Consider the following 20,826-nt stretch of genomic DNA (forward strand, 5'->3'; position numbering starts at 1 on the left):
GTTACCAGCAAGGAAGCGTGTGACAGAGAAGAACACAGTGAAAAGAACCGCAACACTTCTTAAATTAGAAAGACGGTTTCTTTTCATTCGATTGCATTTAAATGTTCCTAAGTCACTTGCACCGCCAGATAGTTACAGGATAAAGCCTCCGGGAGGAGGGAAAAGGGCAGCATCCGTCGGTCAGAGCGCGTACAGCGCGAACAAGCAGCTTACGGGTACCTCGCGAGTGTCACTGTCGCTCGCGGGTCACTGCTAAGATGCAAGCCAGCACCTCTCATTCTTCGGGGTTAGGGCTGCTCGTCACGCACCCGCCTTCACCTCCGGGGGGCCCCGACACCTGGGCGGATGCCTGGGCCCGCTGCCCGCGTCGCCCGCGGCTGATGGGAGGCCGCGGGCGCCCCGCAGCCCGGGGAGGAGAGGGGAGGGCCCGGGGAGGACAGCCGGGAGGGCAGCCCGGCAGCGCCCAGGGAGGCTCGGCTGGAAACGGCCTCTCCGCAGCGCGCCCAGCGAGGGGCCAGGCCCGGCCCGCAGCCCCTGCCCCCGGGGCCTCTCCCCCGGCCTGAAGGCGGGCCGCCGGCCCCCGAGACAAGGCAGGCCAGGCGGGCCTCGCCCCCAACCCCCTCGCCCCAACCCCCTCGCCCCAAACCCCCGCGCCCCGATCCCCTCACCCTCGCAGGCCTCGGCTCTGCCCCGCGGCCCCGGCCCCGGCCCGTCGCCATGGCTGCAGCGGCCCACGCCGCGCCGCTCCCACCAAGCGGGAGGCGGCGGGGGGAGCGCGGCTCCCCCCCCGCGGGGAGCGTGGTAGCGCCCGGGCTGGGCGAGGGGCTGGAGGGCGAAGCCACTTTCCCTGGAAAAGGGAGGTGGTGCCAGCACCGCCTCCCGGGCTTTTATTTAATTCCGCTTCAAAAAGAGTTTTCGGCATTTTTCTTACTTCTTGGTGAGAAATAATCATCTCTAATGAGAAATATAAATACAGCTTTCCGTTGTAATGAAAATTTCCTTTGTTTTTGTTTTTTTTTTTTTTTTTTTTTTTTAGGAGTTCAGTCTTATCTTTCTGCAAAAGAAAAGGTTCCTGGCGCTAGCATCGCGGGGCTCTGCAGACATAATGCCTCAGCGGTTCTCCTAGCTTGCCCGCTGGCAGGCAAGTGACTTTGTCCCTGGATTTGGGGAGTCCCCCTGGGTAACGCTGCCCTTCCTCTTCACCTTTGCCAACCCCTTGTTCCAAGACTCCCCTATCGTCAGGAGCACCCCGGGCAGCTTACGCGATGTGGGAGACTGCACACTTGTAGCTCCCAAAGGTTTTGGTTTCAGAGCCCCTTGCAGACTGGTGCTGATGCAGTCGTGCACCACAGAGAGCGATGTTGGCATCGCACAGGCGAGAAACGGCGGCTGAAGCCCTAGCAAGGGGAACAACCTTTTTTTTTTTTTAAACACCTTGGACATCAGGGTGTTTCCTGCTTGGTTAGAATAGAATAGAAGTAGGAGAGAGGAGTGAGAACATGTGCAGAGTAATGAGAAATAAAACCACATCTTAAAACACCTTCCACCCACCCGTCCTTTCTTCCCGGGCTCAACTTCACCCCCAATTTCTCTCCCTCCTCCCCCGAGCAGTGCAGGGGGATGGGGAATGGGGGCTGCGGTCAGTCCATCACAGGTTGTCTCTGCTGCTCCTTCCTCCTCAGGGGAGAGGGCTCCTCACACTCCTCCCGCGCTCCAGCGTGGGGTCCCTCCCACGGCAGACAGCCCTCCATGAACTGCTCCAGCGTGGGTCCTTCCCACGGGTGCAGCTCTTCATGAACTTCTCCAACGTGGGTCCTTCCCATGGGCTGCAGTTCTCCACGAACCGCTCCAGCGTGGGTCCCTCCCACAGGTGCAGCCCCTCAGGAGCAGCCTGCTCCAGTGTGGGTCCCCGCGGGGTCCCCAGCCCTGCCAGCAAACCTGCTCCAGCCTGGGCTCCTCTCCCCACGGGGCCACAGCTCCTGCCAGGAGCCTGCTCCAGCGCGGGCTTCCCACGGGGTCACAGCCTCCTCCGGGCACATCCCCTGCTCCGGCGTGGGCTCCTCCCCGGGTGCAGGGGGATCTCTGCTCCCCGTGGGCCCCCATGGGTGCAGGGCACAGCTGCCTCGCCAGAGGCTGCACCAGGGGTGCAGGGGAATCTCTGCTCCAGCACCAGGAGCACCTCCTGCCCTCCTTCTGCACTGATCTGGGGGTCTGCAGAGTCCTTCCTCTCACATACGCTCACTCCTCTCTCCAGCTGCAGTTTGTGTCCCGGGTTGGGGAGTTTTTTTGGTGTTTTTGTTTGTTTGTTTGTTTCCCTTCTTAAATATGTTATCACAGAGGCACTACCACCATCGCTGATGGGCTCAGCCTTGGACAGCGGTGGGTCCGTCTCGGAGCCGGCTGGCATCGGCTCTGTTGGACATAGGGGAAGCTTCTGGCACCTTCTCACAGAAGCCACCCCTGTAGCCCCCCTGCTACCGAAACCTTGCCACACAAACCCAGGACATTCCACCCCTCGCCTCCGTGAATCATATATTTAAGAATTACAATTAAAATCCATATATATCACAAAATCCACCCCTCATCCCTTCACCACAATAATAACAACCAAAAATCCCCATGATCATTCTGTTCTCTTACATTGTGCAGTCCATGTTTTGCCCGTTACCTCTCCCAATTACTATCGTTATTGCGAATTGCTCATGCCCCACTTTGGGCGCCAAAAAGGACTGTGGTGGTTTGAGCGTGGCTGGATGCCAAGTGCCCCCCAAAGCCGCTGTCACTCCCCTTCTCAGCTAGACAGGGGAGAGAATAATTTTGTTTCCTGGCTTGGTGGCTGCATTTTTTTTTTTAATGAAATTAAAACTAGAACAGAATCATTAAGGTTGGAAAGGACCTGTAATTGTAAGATCATCAGTCCAACCATCAACCCAACACCCCCATGCCCACTAAACCATGTCCCAGAGTGCCACGTCTGCCTGTTTTTTGAACACCTCCAGGGATGGGGACTCCACCACCTCTCTGGGCAGCCTGTTCCAATGCTTGACCACTCTTTCCGTGGAGAAATTTTTCCTAATATCCAACCTAAACCTCCCCTGATGCAGCTTGAGCCCATTTCCTCTCGTCCTATCGCTAGTTACTTGGGAGAAGAGACCAACACCCACCTGACTACAACCTCCTTTCAGGTAGCTGTAGAGAGGTTAAATGCAGCTGCATGTCCAGGTTTGGGGTCGGAATGAGATAAAAGTCCAAGTTGGTTTGCACCTCCTAGGGTTTCCTGCTCAGTCCCGCGCTTGCAAAGGAGGTGGCCCAAGCATTCCATGAATATCTTCATATCCTGCAGTCCTCGGGGCTAATTGCACGTTCCCTTGCCAGGGATCTAACTGCTGAGAGGACCTGAGGTGGGATCGATGAGCTCTATTTCTGGCAGTGGTTAATTAAATCCTCTGAGGATTAAAGGCAAATTGGAGCGTTCATTGCTAACAGGTTTCTAGAGCACCAGTCCCATCTACCTGTCCCACTGTTTAAGGAAAAGCAGTTCAAATTGGCTTTTGGATTCAGGGTAGCTGTTTGTACTTCTGCTCCTTGAAATTATATTGATATCTGAACGCTGTAATATAAATATCAGGAAACATTGGTGTTTCTGCACATGGTACAGATTTGCCATTGCTACACATCCGTTTCCTTTCCACATCCAAACCATTTCTCACTTATTGCAGTGTTTTTGTCTCCTGGATTCTTCTGTGTTGTTTCTGTATATGCTTCTGTTACATACTGCACATTGGACTTCGGACTGACAACTGAAAGATAAACACACATTTATTACTGATTTTGTAAAGAGGGGGGTGGGTACCTGCATGGTTTCAATATTTTGTATTTAAAAATATTTTAAAAAGAAGGAAAGTTTTGAAAGTATTTTGACAATAATTACGAGCCACTTTCTCTTTTAATGCAGTTTAGGTGCTACAGGAAACTCATGTTGAAAGATGTGGGCTTATCCATCTGCCGAAAGCTGCCTTAGTTTAGACAAAAGTCCAAGTGTGGAGCAGAAATACCCCAGCTGAGGAGGCAGTCAGACTGCCTCCATCTGTAGTCACTGGCTGAGGACAGGACTGATGATGCCCTGATGTTTTGGTGGTGGTGAAATCAGGTAAGAGCCATTCAGGACAGTTTAACAATAGTAGCATTCCTGGTACATACCACTCATATTGTTTTTAATAGTGTTTCAGTAGATTATATTTAGAAACTAGATAAACCCATTGTGATTATCCAGTCTAACCTATCAAATAAAAAGCAATGATTTTCATTTTGTATGGTTCTGCATCACTCTTGCTGAAGCTATAATACCTGTGGTGAACCTCCAGGTATGAAAGGTTTGGGTTTAGAATATTCAGGTTTAAAACATGCAATCTGCAAATATCTCTGTAAAGTAAGATTGACTGCAATCTGCTCGGGCTGTGGTCAGTAGCAATGCTCTAACAGGAATTAGTTATGTTGGTTAGTTTTTACCGTGTCCGTTCTTCTCATGGCCCAGACTGTCTTCATTAGATTTGGATTTGTAACTCTCCAGTGTCTGCTCTGAAACATCATTTTCTGTGCAGAAAAAAAATGTAATTAAGATGATGAGATTTTTCCATGACTCTTCCTCACTCTCTGCCTTGAGCATAAAAATCCCAAGAGACTAGTTATAAAATGGGGGTTCAATCATCCTGATCATCTAAGAGAGATTCTTAAGACAACTATTTTGTTGGCTTTTGTGGTACCTCGTGTCATTTGAAGTGTGGCCCAAGGCCATCAGTTACAGGGACTCTTCAATAGTTGTTTGCAACAAGTCACAGTCCCTGTCTATGGGAGAAGGACATTTAATCGGTGGCTGGAGGAGCTGTGTCTTGTCTCTGCTTAACAGGCTCCTCAGCTCTCCAGCCCCTCTGAATAAAGCAGCATCAGCAGTCACTTGGACAGGGCCATCACCCACCTCTCTTCCACACTCCATGAGCTTTTTTCAGCTTCCACATAAAAAGCAGGACAATGATGAGCAGCACGAAAATCAGAGCAGCCACCAAGATCGGCAGCAAGAGATTATTCTCCTTCTTTTTGATGCCTTCAGGTTTCAGATCTCGCTCTGTAAAAAAGGCAGGTGTATGTTTGTGTTGTTAAATAGCTTTCTGTGAGTCTCTGGTAATTAAGAGAAGAATGATATATCCTGGACCAGGCCAGATGAACATGGTGGGAGAGCAGAAGTCACCTTACTGGACTTAGTTTTAGAAGGTGAGGTCAAATTTTTCCTTCTTGTATGAACAAGAAAAACTGATTGAAATCAGTGGACTCTTGCTCTGGCATAACAAACAGTAAAATTTAGCGTTTTTTCTAGATGATAAAAATGTTTGTGTTTCTGTGGTCTTTCCCCAAGATTGCAAGCCAGCATTACCCTAGTGTACTGACAAAAGGTTTGGAGGTGGATACGTGGTCAGAGAGAACAAGCTTGGTGTAAGAAAGCTCATTGCATGTTTGGAAGCTGTCATTAAAGAGTTCGTACCGAAAGTGATGATGGAAATCACAGTTACATTTTCACTTGGTAGTGGGGCTTCTGTCCGGGAAAGTTCCTCTTCTGTCACATTGCCATTGAATGCTGTTTCAGACCCTGGAGGAATGGAAAGGAGAACAATATCTCTCTGAAGGGCAAAGGGATGCCTAAGAAATGCTTATTTTCCCAGCAGCTTTGAAGTCTGGGGCACCTAGTACTGCAGCAGAAAGAGACTTCTGGAGCCCTTGACTTAAAGCTCTGTGCTCACTTCCTTAATGCTGTATTTCGTTTTAATCTGAAGACCACCTAAGCTTTATGAACAGCAAATCCTCAGAGTCTCTTACACTCTGTTGAACTCAATGGTTCCCATTTACAGCCAAATTAAAACAAAGCTGAGCTTTGGTCATTTTGGGGCTTTCCCTGTCCATCAGTTTGCTTCTCTTGCTTGCAAAACCAGGAATGAGCATGTATCATTTTCCTTAAAGCAGATATTTTTCTTGGTATTCATATCCATGACTGCTCTTTTACTGTCTTCGTAGCTCACAGCAGCGCAGTCACCCAGTGTCAGAATCCCTGTCCTTTGCCACTGCCACCCATGTCTGATGATGTAAGGTCGTACCGTTGGGGACGTGGTAAGTCGACAAGCTGGCCAATTCCTTTCCTGGTGCAGCTGGCGTTACTTCGGACCCTGCACAGAGAGGTGGGCTCTGACTTTCTTACGCACACAGACACTACATCCTTGTATAATTAACTTTGATTTGTAAAACTAAAATGATAATGCATGCTGTGTCTACTAAAACTTTACATTCGTAAGAGATTTTCTTCCTTATCAGGTACGTAAGCACACCTAGTAAAAGTCCTCTTAAAAGATTCAGGCTCCCTCTCCTATGTTTATCAACATATGTATGAATTGTTTATCGGGATGTTGCCATTCTGTGATGTTTGTAATCACTGATGTAGCACTTTTAAAAAAATATAAACAGAGTTTTCACTATTTCTAAAACAGCCAGTTGATTTTTCACTGCAGGGCCTGTCACACTCAGCAGGTGCGTGTGCCCACCTTGGTGGGTTTTGGCCAACCGATTTGGGCAGTGGAGCTCTTAATTCTTCTGCTGGAAACAACTCAGTTCAGTAACTGCAACCTGCAGCCTGCTATGTGCACAGATAACCGTTGTTGCACAGTGCCATCTAGTGCAACCGTCCAGAGAAATCCCAGCCTGGGCTCACACCACGCTGTGATAGATGTTCTTCTGCATCTAACGAGAGAGACTTTGTCTGCTTTCATGGCTGTAAAACTGAGGGCTCTCTGCACAAGCAAGAAATGCTGTTATGTTACGTGCTGGTTTGTAACATGGAATTTTACGCTGTTCTCGGTAGCATTTCTGTCCCGGTTTGGTAAATAAATGTAACTAAGACCAAACTTACAAGTAGATGTGACATCTGGTTGGAGGTTTTGTGGGGTTGGTGTTGACGCTGAGCTGGTAGCTACAGGATCCTGTGGTACTGCAGAAGGGATGGCTGGTTGTTTGGATCCTAAAGGACCCCCCCCCAAACACAAGACAAAAATCAGAAGACATACTTTGCCGTTGAACTGATCCTTGAAAAACGAAACCTGCCCTGGATGTTCCATGCTCTGGACTGTTTGGGTGTTCTATCTGATCAGTGGTTCTATCTGATACAGTCCTACCCTCCCACCTTCAGCTCCCCTGTCCTCTGAGTATATTTAACGCTATGAAATGAGGAAAAAAGCAGAAGTGAAACCCTTACCAGTATGCTGTGGGTAGATTGGAGCGGAGGCTGTGCTGCTGTTCAGATCTGACACTGCTGCGGTCACTGGGGAAAAAATCAAAGTGGTTCTGAGGGCTGTGCAAAATGTCCCTCGGTGCTGATGGCACCTGGTCATAGATGCTGTGTTTACCTGAGCTGTGCATTAATTAAAAAGTGGCCAAGCAGTTAATGCCTACCTGTAGATTGCTCGTTCTCAGAGACATGTGTATTCACCTCTAGCACAGCTGGTGTAGGATTTGGTTTTGTCACTGAAAAAAATCCAACAACAGTACAACTTTCAGAGCACTTTATAAGCATTTGTTGCATTGAGCAAGCTAAAGAAGAATGAAGTAAGAATAATTAGATCCATCCTAAAGATGAGTAAATAGGTGGAAAGCAAACTCAACTCTGAGAATTATTAGACAAACAGCTTCAGTGTTAATTTACAATATTTACACCCTGCTAGCTTTCCAGGTGGATGTGTCTAATACACAGAAGACATGGGAAGATCACAGCTTTTTTGAGAACATAAACTTTGAGTTATCTTTAAAGCTTTAGGACAAACATCACCTGCATTCTAGCAGCAGCATTGGGGAACTGACTTGCCTGGGCTGCTGCAGCTTAATGCTTAATGATTTTTAAGGTAGTTAAGAAGCAGGAAAAAAGGCCAAAAAATCTTAGTTTGGAGTTCTTCTTTTGCCCCAGGTAGCCCTCTCGTTTAAAAATGGATTCCACACATGGGGCAGTTAGACTATGGGCTTCAGCTTTGCATATGTATCTGCATAACTTTCACCACTTCAGCGTGGTAAAATGGGATAGCCTCTGCTGAAGGAGCCTGCAGTACCCATCCTAGGGAGGTCCTCAAACCGGAGAGACGCCATCAGCTTCTCTTCTCCTAGTGCTTGGTGGTGAACGATGCAGCTGGCTGTTGAATTGGGCCCATAGGCGAGGACTGTCAGTGTGCTGGTTGTCGTCCATTTCTTCCCATCAGCTTCTAACTTGTGCTTAGTGTCACCTATACACCCATTGGAATAAAACATTTAAGTGCTTTCTAGTCAAGAGCAATTTAATGAAAAACCTTCCAGGCGCAATCTGCATTACTTTGCTGTGCTAAAGCAGCACCTGATTACTGTGCACAAGTGGTTCATTGTGTAAATGGATTACATGGGAGCCCAAAGGCACCAAGGTCATGTTTTCTTCCTCGGCCGTTGTTTTAAGTGCAGACCTCGCTGCACCTCCTGCGCTCAACCCAAAGCCTCTGCTCGGTTTCATGACTCATGTGGGGAAATTCCCCTGCAGCGCCCTGCAGAACCACGGCAAGATGTTCAAACACCCGCCGGCACTTCTGGTCCTTACTGAACGGAATAAATTGCTTTGCTGTGTGCCACAGCTGCGCAGGGCCCGCAGTGGGGAGCCTCGGGGCAAGGACCTTTTGCAGCACAACTGAGACCTCAAAAAGTTCTGATTCTGCTATGTGATATCCAAGGGCACTGAATCTGTGTCTTAGTAGCTGTGGATTTGTTACCCCAAACTTAAAAATAAGTTGTTAAATTTGTATTGATGTGCAATATTTACATTTGTAATAAATAAACATTGGTACAACTCTATTAAATCCTGTACAAGTCCTCCATCACCCCTACAATGCAGGTTTGGCCCTTCCCCTTTTGCAGCTGGGGGAAGTTAAACACAAAGATTAATTGCCTTGCCATAATGAATTAGAGAGCCATGTAACTTGTCTGATGTAGTTTCTAGTCCTCTAGGTAATACTGACTTCTACTTGTTTATACAATATGGAAAAATAAAGGTGTATTTCATGTGACACAGAGAGATGTGTTTGAATAGCTCCCGTGGAGAGGGAGGTTTTTGCAGACCTTTACCTTAAATGCTATGGTGGCACAATAATTTCTGCTGTTTATAATGTAGAGGTTCTCTGGAAACAAACTCATGCTTTCTCTTCATCTGCTACCCTGGGCAACACCTTATTTCTTAAATGAAAGAAATTCCTTGTTTCCAAATCAGCCTTTACAGATAACTTGCTGATATTCACATAGACCAGTATTTCTCAACCCTCTTTTCCATCCCCAGCAGGGTCACGTAAGAGCTCAAAAGGATTTTAAAGTGTTTTTGCTGGGAAGGAAATAATTTTTGTCAGCAACAGCTCAGTAATTACAGCTGGTTTGCCCCTGCTGAGCCCTGGTGGAACTGAGGAGCTGCCAGTAATTAAGATGTATTAGCTATTTTATAATTAGTAGAAATATTTGCAGTAAGTGATTAAAGCTGAGAACGGAAAGGGGAGAAAGGAGCGTTACTCAAAGACGGTCACCCGCGGAAAAAAAAAAAAAAAAAAAAGGAAAGGCACATGCAGGAAGTTTGAGAAACACTGAATTAGGACAGTTACTTTTTTCCTTTCAAACACTTTCATTTGTGCCTGCCACAAGCAGGCCACATGGTGAAATCAGCTCCTGTTCCTGCGAACAGTGCTGTCTCTGGAAAGCAGCCACAGCTGAAAGCACCCGGGCGGCCCCCAGGTGCCCACAGGAGCAGGCTCGGGTAGGCCTCGCTGCGGGTAGGCCTCGCTGCGGGTAGGCCTCGCTGCGGCCAGGCCTCGCTGCGGGTAGGCCTCGCTGCGGGTAGGCCTCGCTGCGGGTAGGCCTCGCTGCGGCCGCTCCAGCGGCTGACGGGCGAGTGCTGCGGGGTGGCCGGAGAGGGGTAAGGACCAGCTGTTGTTGAAGTAACTGGGGAGATGCAGGGTTGGCTTTATGAGGTGTTTAGCGTCCGCGTTGTGTGTTGTGATGTTAGGAGTAATACGCTTTGTCAGGCCGGGAGTGAGGTGGTTTCAAGTTTGAGGAAACCCCTGTTTTTAGGGGAACTGAGGTGACATATTGTTCCCCTGACTGATACAGAATGTAAAAGCTATACCTTTGCATCAAAGGTTCAGCTTGTGATTTTAACTCTCAGTGGAGAGAAACTGCGGACTGGTTTAGAGATTCTTCAGGCCAGGAGTGAGGTTGTTGCAAGTTTGAGGAAACCCCTGTTTTTAGGGGAACTGGGAAAAATGTTTATAAAAACTTAGAGGTGATGTATTACTTCCCTGACTGATACAGAATGTAAAAGCTATACCTTTGCATCAAAGTTTTGGCCTGTGATTTTAACTCTCAGTGGAGAGAAAATGTGGACTTCTTTAGAGATTCTTCAGGCCAGAAGGGCAGAAGTGAGGTTGTTGCAAGTTTGAGGAAACCCTGTTTTTAGAAGAACTGGGAAAAATGTATACAAAAACTTAGAGGTGACATATTGCTCCCCTGACTGATACAGAATGCAAGATCTATACTTTTGCATCAAAAAGCTTGGCCTGTGACTAACTTTCAGTGGAGAGAAACTGCAGACTGGTTTAGAGATTCTTCAGGCCAGAAGTGAGGTGGTTTCAAGTTTAAGGAAACCCCTGTTTTTAGAAGAACTGGGAAAAATTTATATAAAAACTTGCAGGTGACATTGCTTTCCTGACCTCTTCATAACTTCACAGGTGGTATTCCCCCAAGCTCTTACACACAGCCCAGCTCTTCCCAAAGACATGCAGGATTTTGGAACCTGCTTTTCCAAGAGCCACGTGCTGCTCCAGAGCACCTTTCCCCCGCCATTGCAGCCAGATCTCTGCCCGGCTTTAATGTGGCTCACTTACCAGCTATGCTACTGCCCCTGAGTGCAATTCCTTTCAGCGCAGGGCTTTATGCGGTTGCATTAATGCCTGTGTATCTGGCAGCCTGGATTTCTTTCTTTAGTCTTGATTTCTAGCTATATTCAGGCCAGAACGCTTCTCTGTTGTTTTCTAGAACTCTTAGTTAAAAAAGCCATTGGGGGTGGTGGGTGGTGGATATTACAGGCTAAGCTTTGAGTATGTTGCTTGATGATACAAAATACAAATAAGAGCTTGTCAATACATGAGAGAAAATACATTTGCATCACACTGCGATACAGATGTGCACTTCCTCTCTACTGTGCTACGGTTACAGCTAATAAGGTAGTTATTGTTAGAACATGGCCTTCAAAGCAGCTGTTTATATAGTACACAAGTTAAACTGAGCTACGTGGTGGCTCCGTTCCTCCTCATGTGTGTCCACCCCAATGCGTGCAGGCCTCTGGCTGGGGAGAGCCTCCCAGGCCTGTGTGGGCTGTCTTTCCTGAGCTCGCTTCTTGCTTCTGCCTGGTGCTGGACAGATTAATCAGAGAGAAAGGCTGGTGGTGTGTGTGTGAGCTGCTCAGCAAGGCTGAGGAAAATCTGTCTACTAGTCACAACATGGAAATAGTTATAATGGATTTGTTAACTGACTTCATATTTGGGCTTTGAAAAATGTACCTCCAGAGTTTTGGTTTAATTTTTTTTTAGTGGACTTTCACTTCAGACTCTCAAGGGATTTTGGTGCCAAGTGCTGTTGTTCTGCACTGAATGTGAGCAAAGAAGATGAGCCCTCTCCCTTGCGCAAACACTGGAATTTAGTGCTGACTTGTCTCCAAACCGGCACTGTGGGGTCCAAGTTATGCTAAATGAGTGGAGGATGAGTGTTGTCCAGCTAATGTGTTGCAGAAGGTGTTTCATCCTCCAGTATTTTTAAATGTGCCCAAGGCTGATAGGAAGAAATTGTTAGGAATCAGTCCCTGGTCCTTTAACACTTACCAGGGAGCTCTATCCCGTTGTCCAACAGCCAGGTAATCTGGGGCTGTGGTTTACATCCTTGGGTATAGCAAGACAGTGTAATGCTTCTTTCTGTGCCTTGGGATACTTCCAGTACTGGATTAGAAGGAGCAGCTGCAGCAAAAAGATTTAGAATCAGTTATAGTATATCTTTCTACTTGTTTTTATGAATGGCTGCATACATAACATTATTTGGGGGGACTGATCTAAGACCAGGATTATCTTGTGTTAAGCACCGTACAATTGCATGCAAAAATGCAGGTCTGGAGTTGAGGATCTGGCTTTGTTGTTCTGCTCCTCTGGAGCAAAGCAGGTGAAGGAACTTACCTAATACCTCAACAGTCATCTTCTTGCTTTTCAGTGGGTTGCTGTAGTAGAAGCATGTATATACGCCGTCATCGTACACTGTTACATTAGACAGTTGGATGGATAATTCATCCTTTGAATAATGGGTAAGTTTGTACCTCTGATCTCTTAAACCTGTAAGGAAAATAAAACCCCGCATTCTATGTGTGTTGGTACATAAGAGGAAGACAGATAAACAAAGCAGTAACGAATGAGGGTAGTTTATTGCATTTTTTTAATTCATCAATGCTTGACATAAGGGAGCAGTTCTAGCAGAAAGCATTCCTAGCTGATGCTGTGCTAGTACAGAGGCAGCAGTAAACTGAAGAAGGGAAGGTATGCTGCCAGTGGGGAAAATGTCATGGTTTTTATCACTTTTATTTTCAGGGGGTCTTGTTCCTGTGTTCCCAGGTGTTATAACAATTTGGGTTCTTTAAGTATCCAGATGGATAAATATAACTAAACATTGGGGTGTGAGGACATTATATATGGTCGGAAAAGTAATATGACCTTTGACTATAGAGCATAGATGTGTGAACCAAGGACCTTTCCGTTCCCCATTCCCCAAGCCTTTATATGGCCTTGGAAAAATCACTTCCCCTCTTTGGGTGTATTTTGTGATATATAAATGAACACTATGGTCAGCACACACCTCTTTATTAACTGCTTATTAATTGGCTGTTTTGCTTCTCTTATCCTTGTCTAATTACCTTGATTTTAATGACACCATCTCCTAGGATATCTGTACTCTGCTGTACAGTCCCCTTTCTCTCTCTTAACTTCCTAGTCTTTGCTTCATTCCTCCTGCTGGTTGACCCATGGGAGTCCTCAGGATCAGGCCAGCAAGTCTCATGGACTTTTCCCACAACTGCAGCACAGAAAGTGTAACTTTCTGCCCTTAAATTGAACTGAAACTGGGGATGTGTATCAGTCATTAGGGAGAAAAAGACCTCCAAAACTGTCTTTTTGGTTTTTTATTTTTTTAGCTGAGGTCTTGTAAAAATGCAGAGTTGGGAGAAAATCACAGCAGTACTATAATTTATGGAAGTGATTAAATATTAAAGGATTTTGAAATCACCATGATGTAAGACTTGTAGCTAGCTTGTGTCGTGGTTTAACCCCAGCCAGCAACTAAGCACCACGCAGCCACTCACTCACTCGCTCCCCCTGCCCCAGTGGGATTGGGGAGAGTAAGAGTGAGAAACACTCCTGGGTTGAGATAAGAACAGTTTAATAATTGAAATAAAGTAAAATAGTAGTAGTAATAAGAACAATATAATAATAATAGTAATAATAATATACAAAGCAAGTGATGCACAATGCAATTGCTCGCCACCTGCCGACTGATACCCAGCCAGTTCCCGAGCAGCAATCGCTGCCCCCTGGCCAACTCCCCCAGCTTATGGTATGGAATAGCCCTTTGGGCAGTTTGGATCAACTATTCTGGCTGTGCCCCCTCGCAGTTTCTTGTGCCCCTGGCAGAGCATGGGAAGCTGAAAAGTCCTTGACTGGCATAAGCAGTACTCAGCAACAACAGCGTATTATCAGCATTATTCTCATACTAAATCCAAAACACAGCACTATGCCTGCTACTAAGAAGAAAATTAACTCTATCCCAGCCGAAACCAGGACAGCTTGTCATACTTTTACAGTATCTCCTTACAGTGAGACTGGAGGGAACTGAACGTGGCTTATTGGGGAAGCAATGTCTCAGAGATTCACAGTGGTGATTCAGAATAAATAATGAAAATGTCCATGCATAATGTAAAGCTTCGTTTCTCTCTAAATGAGGACTGTTTTCTTCTGTGTTGTAAAAGGAAAAAAAAACCTCAGTGTGTCTGACTTATCAGGAATCCAGATGCTTTGCAAACTCTAGTCCTTGTGGGTGTTATATCATGCGTCTTACTGAAGGACAATTGTGGGATGTTGAAACTATGAGCTGAATCCTCAGGTGATTTAAGACAGATACTGTTTTGTTCACTCGGGTTAGAGTCTGCTCCTATAGATACCAGTGGATATGTTCTTTCCCTAACCTTATTAAATTGCTGTGTCAACTCAGCAAAACTTTAAGCATCAAAAGGGCTAGAGCCATTAAAAGATGGAGGTGCCGTAGAGAACTCGCATAAATGAAGGGATTCTTGCTACTCTCATCTACCTCTACGGTGTAAAGTACTGAGAACAGACATATATGTCAAAAATAGAGGTAACTGATGGAGAGAGGTCTTGCAGTTCTTGGGTGCGATTGGACTAATGGACTGCAACAGGAGAGAGGAACCCTTGCCATAGCCTGCTGTGGTTTTTGGAAGCCTGGATATAAAAGCAGCACAGAGCAGGTTGCAATAGCCCTGTTTCCCGTATTGATTAGCAGTTGGTGGCTCAGCACTGAGGTTTTTTTGATCCCATTTGAATCTAACGGTTTTTGTTTAATATCTTTATCAATGATCTGGATAATGGGATTAAGTGCGCCCTCAGTAAGTTTGCAGATGACACCAAATTGGGTGGGAGTGTCAATCTGCTGGAGAGTAGGATGGCCCTGCAGAGGGACCTGGACAGGCTGGATCGATGGGCTGAGGCCAACTGTATGAGGTTCAACAAGGCCAAGTGCCGGGTCCTGCACTTGGGTCACAACAACCCCATGCAACGCTACAGGCTTGGGAAAGAGTGGCTGGAAAGCTGCCTGTCGGAAAAGGACCTGGGGGTGTTGGTCAACAGCCGGCTGAACATGAGCCAGCAGTGTGCCCAGGTGGCCAAGAAGGCCAACAGCATCCTGGCTTGTATCGGGAATAGTGTGGCCAGCAGGAGCAGGGCAGGGATTGTCCCCCTGTGTACAGCACTGGTGAGGCTGCACCTGGAATACTGTGTCCAGTTTTGGGCCCCTCAATACAAGAAGGACATTGAGGTGCTGGAGCGTGTCCAGAGAAGGGCAACAAGGCTGGTGAAGGGTCTGGAGCACAGGGCTGATGGGGAGTGGCTGAGGGAACTGGGGTTGTATAGTCTGGAGAAGAGGAGTTCTGAGGGGAGACCTTATCGCTCTCTACAGCTACGAAAGGAGGTTGTAGTGAGGTGGGTGTTGGTCTCTTCTCCCAAGTAACCAGCGATAGGAGAAGAGGAAATGGCCTCAAGTTGCATCAGGGGAGGTTTAGATTGGATATTAGGAAAAATTTCTTTACGGAAAGAGTGGTCAAGCATTGGACCAGGCTGCCCAGAGAGGTGGTGGAGTCCCCATCCCTGGAAGGGTTCAAAAAACGGGTAGATGTGGCACTTTGGGACATGGTTTAGTGGGCATGGTGGTGTTGGGTTGATGGTTGGACTGATGATCTTAGAGATCCTTTCCAACTTTAATGATTCCTAGTTTTTACTTTCATTAAAGAATAATCCAGCCACCAAGCCAGGAAACATGAAATAAATTATTACTCTACCCTTAATTGGTTTAGTGGTAGATGTGGTAGTGTTAGGTTAATGGTTGGACTTGATGACCTTAAAGGTCTTTTCCAACCTAAACGATTCTATGATTCTATATGCATTATACTGAGAGTACTGAAATCGGGATCCTGGATTCCACAGGAAACAGTTCCTAATATATACATGTGTGAGTCATTTAAAATTGCTAATGAATACTCATCCCACTTGTAACTAAGTAAAGAGGAGCAACAGTTACTTGTGACATTTTCCATTTAGAAATACTTGCACAATACTTGCAGGAAATACTGGTAGGCTGGTTTGATGCAGGTGGAAAGACCTGGTGGCTGGGGTTCCTGTGCAATTTCAATGAGAGTTGGGTACCCAATGTCATTTGGATAAACCCCAGTCATTATTATCATTAAAGCTTAAAGGCTTTAACAAGCAGGGATGCTGACTAGGTGCTGTACAAACGGGGAAGACTAAGGCAGTCCTCATCTTGCAAGGCTGTTGAGTTTGGACCAGCAAGAGGACAGATAAGGACAGAGAGACATGAGGTATAGGAGTGGAAGGGAACACAATAATTGTAACTTTGCCTTTGTCAGCACATATTAGAAATCACTGCTTGTTTTCTAAAAATTTCCTCACGATGCACTACATTGAATTCCCCAATGAGCAGGTGAGTACCCAGGGCTTTCAGGCACATCCACTCCTGTCTCTCTTGTAAGGCAAGAGTGGGGTTTTGTGCTAATCTTTTGGTGCTGGTGGTAACTACAGTTCATTGCTAAAAGCTCTAGTGCCAGACCACTGTTGTGGGGGTTTCCATTTCATCAGCGTCTTGCCAGAAAAGGGCTGAATGTAAAACCATCTCGAGCAGTTGGGTAACAGGTGAGTCAGACCGGCCACGAGTGGGAGCCAGAAAGCCCACTTCTGAGTCACTTCTGAGTGACCCTCCAGCCCCACGTGGAAAGTGCTGCATTCAGTTTTCACACTTACCCTGCTCTGTGTTTAGAAAAATGGTAAACCCATGAGGGTTTGACCACTGCCGGAAAGAACTGTTGTCACCACTGAGGGTGCAGCGGAGACTTAGGTCCTCTCCTTCCTTTAGAGTTACCCTTTTGCTGCCAGCTCCTGGAAAATCCCCTGCCAGAGATGAGGGGAAAAAACAAATGTTAAAATGTGACATGAAGTAAAGTGACAATGTTTTGCACAGAATAATATATCAGTTGTCCTTTTTTCAAGGGTGCAAAGGTTTTTCTACATTAGGAAACTTGCCAGTGTGATTGTACTGATATAAATAAATCACAGGCATTAGGTAGGTCATCACAGTTACTAGGTAAGACTTGTACCAAAGGTTTGTGATCTTAACCTGCCAGCACAACCAGATTTAGTTATTAGATGTTATTCCACACAAGCCATTGAGGAATTGATAGCCTTTTAATGCACGTTCTCCCTGTATGTTAACACAAACATTACTTTTCATTATTCCATGTTCCATTCTGGAGCTGTTGAACGTGATTGAGCAGTGAATGATCAACACCTCTGAAAAATGAGGGGTTTTTATTTGGAAAGTGTAATGCTGCAGCTGCTTTGAACTGGCTTGAAACTACTTTTGCTAGCAGGATCCGCAAACCTGGCCTGGCACAGGTTACTAAAATGAAATTTCATTTTCTCTCCTCCCAGTTCATTTCACAGACGGGCAGTAAAGTGTGGGTTTTTTTCTCCAGACATTCTAAGATAGAGAATACACTTTGTGAAAATATTTGACGACCTGGAATGAATTGCCTTCTCCAGAAAAAAGCATGCCCCGGAGAAATTGCTAAGAGCAGTGCCTGGGTCAGAGTTAAGTAAATAGACAGTAAGAGGGTTTTATTTTTCATTCCTGTTTTGTGTGTTTTGATTTTATTTGCTGTCTGCTGCAACTTCCTACTGCATACATGAGCACTGCAGTTTGAGGAAATGAATCTTTCTGGGCTTCAGGAAAGCTTTTCATTTTCTTAAAAACATTTTAAAATATATCAGAAATGATGCTATCATAGGGCATTCTTGCTGGACCTAATCTTTTGCCACTAAAATCAGAGGAAGGACTTGTCTCCTTGTAAGACACTAGTTTCCCATGGGGATCTGTTGCCATGCCTCGCCCTTCAGTTGAACACACGTGACATTTCCTGGGCCAGATGTGGCATGGAAAAATGGTCAGTGATGTAGTTTGGGACTTCAAAAATAGCAAATACACCATGGACCTTTTCCCTTTCTTCACTATCTAATCTTTGGAGGCCATAAGAAGAGATTTTCTTGTAATCTCTCAATATTTTTACTTCTGAATATGTAAATATGATGTATGCTGCTTTAGCTAAGAAGAAACTGTGCAGTACAGATTTGCTGTCTACCTTTACGGCACAGTGCCAGGAGACACCGCAGGTCAGGTTCGACTGAATTGCTGTACGCCAGCGAAGCCCTGTTGAACTTAGAGTGGCTGTAACTGATTCACTGTCACATATGGCACATCAGTGCCTTTGGCTTATATTTCCTCTTGATTCCACCTCCATTTCCTAGGGTTAGTGCTTCAGCTGGTTTCTCAGGGCTTGTGCCATGTGGGGTCATTTGCAGAGGAGCAGTAGAAAAGGAAAACCTCCTTGCATGGTTCTACTTGCAAAGACCTGTGTCAGGAGGTGCATGTTGTCAAGGCAGCAGAGAGGGCCTTGTCTGTAGTTTTCCACAGGGCGCTTCTACATTTTTTTGTAGCGATGGTTTCCTGTCACTAACAGCAGTGTGGGGTCTTTCAAGTCACACCTCTTGAGGTGAGAACAGCAAGACTGAACAAGAAAAAGTGGGGGTGTTGCTTGCTTTCCTAAAACAGAAAAAAGCAGCCCCCAGAACAGAGCATATACATAGTTTCCATGAGTGACCACGGCTTCATTCAGACCGTGACTCAAATTTCCTTCCTTGTACAGGGGTCAGTTTGACGTGGCTGCGGTCTTGAAGCCACTGTAGCCCACCACAGTACAGTCACTGGGGTGTGCGAGATGCTCCCGTACCAGCTCCAGAGGACAGTGCTTCTTGTACTATCTGGATCCCAGATGCCCCAGCTACCTGGGAAAATTAGTCTGGCATCAAGTACAGTGATGATAGCCACCTTCTTGGCAAGAAAGGGCAACAATTTCTTGCTAGAAATTGCAGGAGGCAGCTGAACAGAATGGTTCATGCCTCTGGTTGCTATTGTTTTAGCCATCAGAAAGTGCACAGAGACCTTGTTGCAGTGATATGCACTCAGTGCATCATTTCGGAGTTATCTTTAAAGCTGTAGCCTATAGAAACATCCTGTTTAACGAGTTATTTTTGAGCTGTGGCTGCCGGCCTGTGAGTGGGAGTCTGAATTAATTCTGGTGGCCAAGACCAGCTACTGGTTGTCAGCAGACACAAATTCATCATGCAGTAGTCTGGGGCAGTACTGGGGGAAGAGGGTTTGTACGTTCAGAGTGGAAGCTGCTGGTCTGGAGCAAGTCTAAAGGGCACTGCAAGTGCTAGTTCAGCTAGAGTATAACTGACAGCTCCTTTAAGACCTGGCTTCTGTTAAACACAATCAATGGTAATAAAACATCCTTAAGCATATGGTATTACAGAATGCTTTGTCGCTGTTTAGACACTGAGATTTGATGTGGCCTCTGTCAACAACATTCTGTGTGTGAGAGTATTAGCAAAGCGTCAGGAATAGCACTGCTATGGTTTCTGCTCCAACATTTGTTAAGGGAGGGAGACTATTACTTTGGCCAGCACCAGGCTCGTGCATGCACTCCTCCTGCAAAGGTCAGGAGTGAAGCCTGCGAGAATCCCGAGCTGTAGGTAGCTGTCTCGCTGCTGTCCTTACTTAAATCTTTCCCTATCTGGCATGGTCAAATACGAATCTCTCACACTTTCCTGTGTATGAAAGACAGGAGATTAGCAAAGTAGGTATAAGCTACATCCTCTAGTAGGAGTAAGCATAAGGAGATTGAGCATTTAGTGTGCTTTGCATTTTCAAAGTACTTTGCAAGTGCTAAGTTACTCTGACTTCTTATATTAGCCTCTATTTACACAATACACGAACAAAGGCATACACAGATATCCAAGCCATGGAAAGTAAGCAGTGACCCACTGTCCCAATTTAAGGGAGAATCTTTTGATTTCCCAACACTTTGCCATCTTAAGCATGCTGCCAGCTGCTAGAAGGTGAATTGGTCTTATTGATACTAGGTTTAGGAGTCAGCTGGAATTCAGCACCAGCGTGCTTTGGAAATTGCGTGACAATACAGCATTGTCAACAGGAAAACTACAAAGCAAAGCTGCTTGTGCGTGGTGCGCTGAAACTCTGGAAATCGAGTTCTCTGAGCTGGACTGCTTGCAAAAGGGGAGATCATGTAAGACGACACATATTGCTTACCTTGCATCAGGAACAGAGCCACGACGTGTAGCACCCTGGTGAAAGTCATGATGCAGTGTGGGCGCAGGCAGCCTGTGCTGACTTCCTCTCTCTGCCTGGGCTGCTGTGCAGCCGGTCCCTTTTCAGCACAGGGGGAGCAGATTTACCATGACTTCATCACTGCCGGGGTTGCTGCCTCCTTTCCTTCTCTCTGCTGTTCCATTCTCTTCATCCCCCGTCTCATGTTGCGCATGTGTTGGTGACTGCTGAGAAATCGGTGACCGCACAGGTCTCTAAAATGAAACTGGTGGGCGACAGGACTGGGGGCCCTTCACCTTGCACCCCCTCCAGCTCTGTCTTGCTCAGCATTCATGCGGGGGAGAGAGTTGTGTATGGGGGGAAGCAGGTACAGGTTAAGAGAAACGTGGGCCTGGGGTAATGCCACCGGGGAGCCCTGCTGCACAGATCCTACAGATGCTCTGTGTGCAGGATTTAATTCCCCAAGATGGGGAGGCGCTCAGGAAGGCAGAGCGTATTTGGTGGACACCACTGTAGTGCAGTAATTGGCAAGGTTGCTTAAATCCTTGGAAAAATAGTCTTGTATCACTATGCATCTTGTATCGCCGCGTGCAGGGGTTTGCATTGCTCTGCTTGCAGTGATCCTAGCAAAACAAATAATGAGAGAAAGGTAATTTGCTGTGTGCG

General features: G+C 46.4%; 1 protein-coding gene across 1 annotated transcript; it reads right to left on the reverse strand.

Moving 5' to 3' along the window:
* Positions 1–3,669: 3,669 nt before the first annotated feature.
* CRTAM (cytotoxic and regulatory T cell molecule) lies at positions 3,670–20,191 on the reverse strand. Its single transcript, XM_075723358.1, is given in 12 exon segments — positions 3,670–3,800; positions 4,510–4,593; positions 4,976–5,122; positions 5,537–5,641; positions 6,950–7,057; positions 7,292–7,364; positions 7,367–7,560; positions 8,136–8,306; positions 11,961–12,092; positions 12,306–12,458; positions 16,719–16,865; positions 20,143–20,191. Coding segments are annotated over 12 exon segments (1,494 nt in total).
* Between the last annotated feature and the right edge of the window lie 635 nt (positions 20,192–20,826).

Source organism: Pelecanus crispus, chromosome 19 (assembly GCF_030463565.1).
Source record: "Pelecanus crispus isolate bPelCri1 chromosome 19, bPelCri1.pri, whole genome shotgun sequence".
In the NCBI taxonomy this organism is placed as follows: domain Eukaryota; kingdom Metazoa; phylum Chordata; class Aves; order Pelecaniformes; family Pelecanidae; genus Pelecanus; species Pelecanus crispus.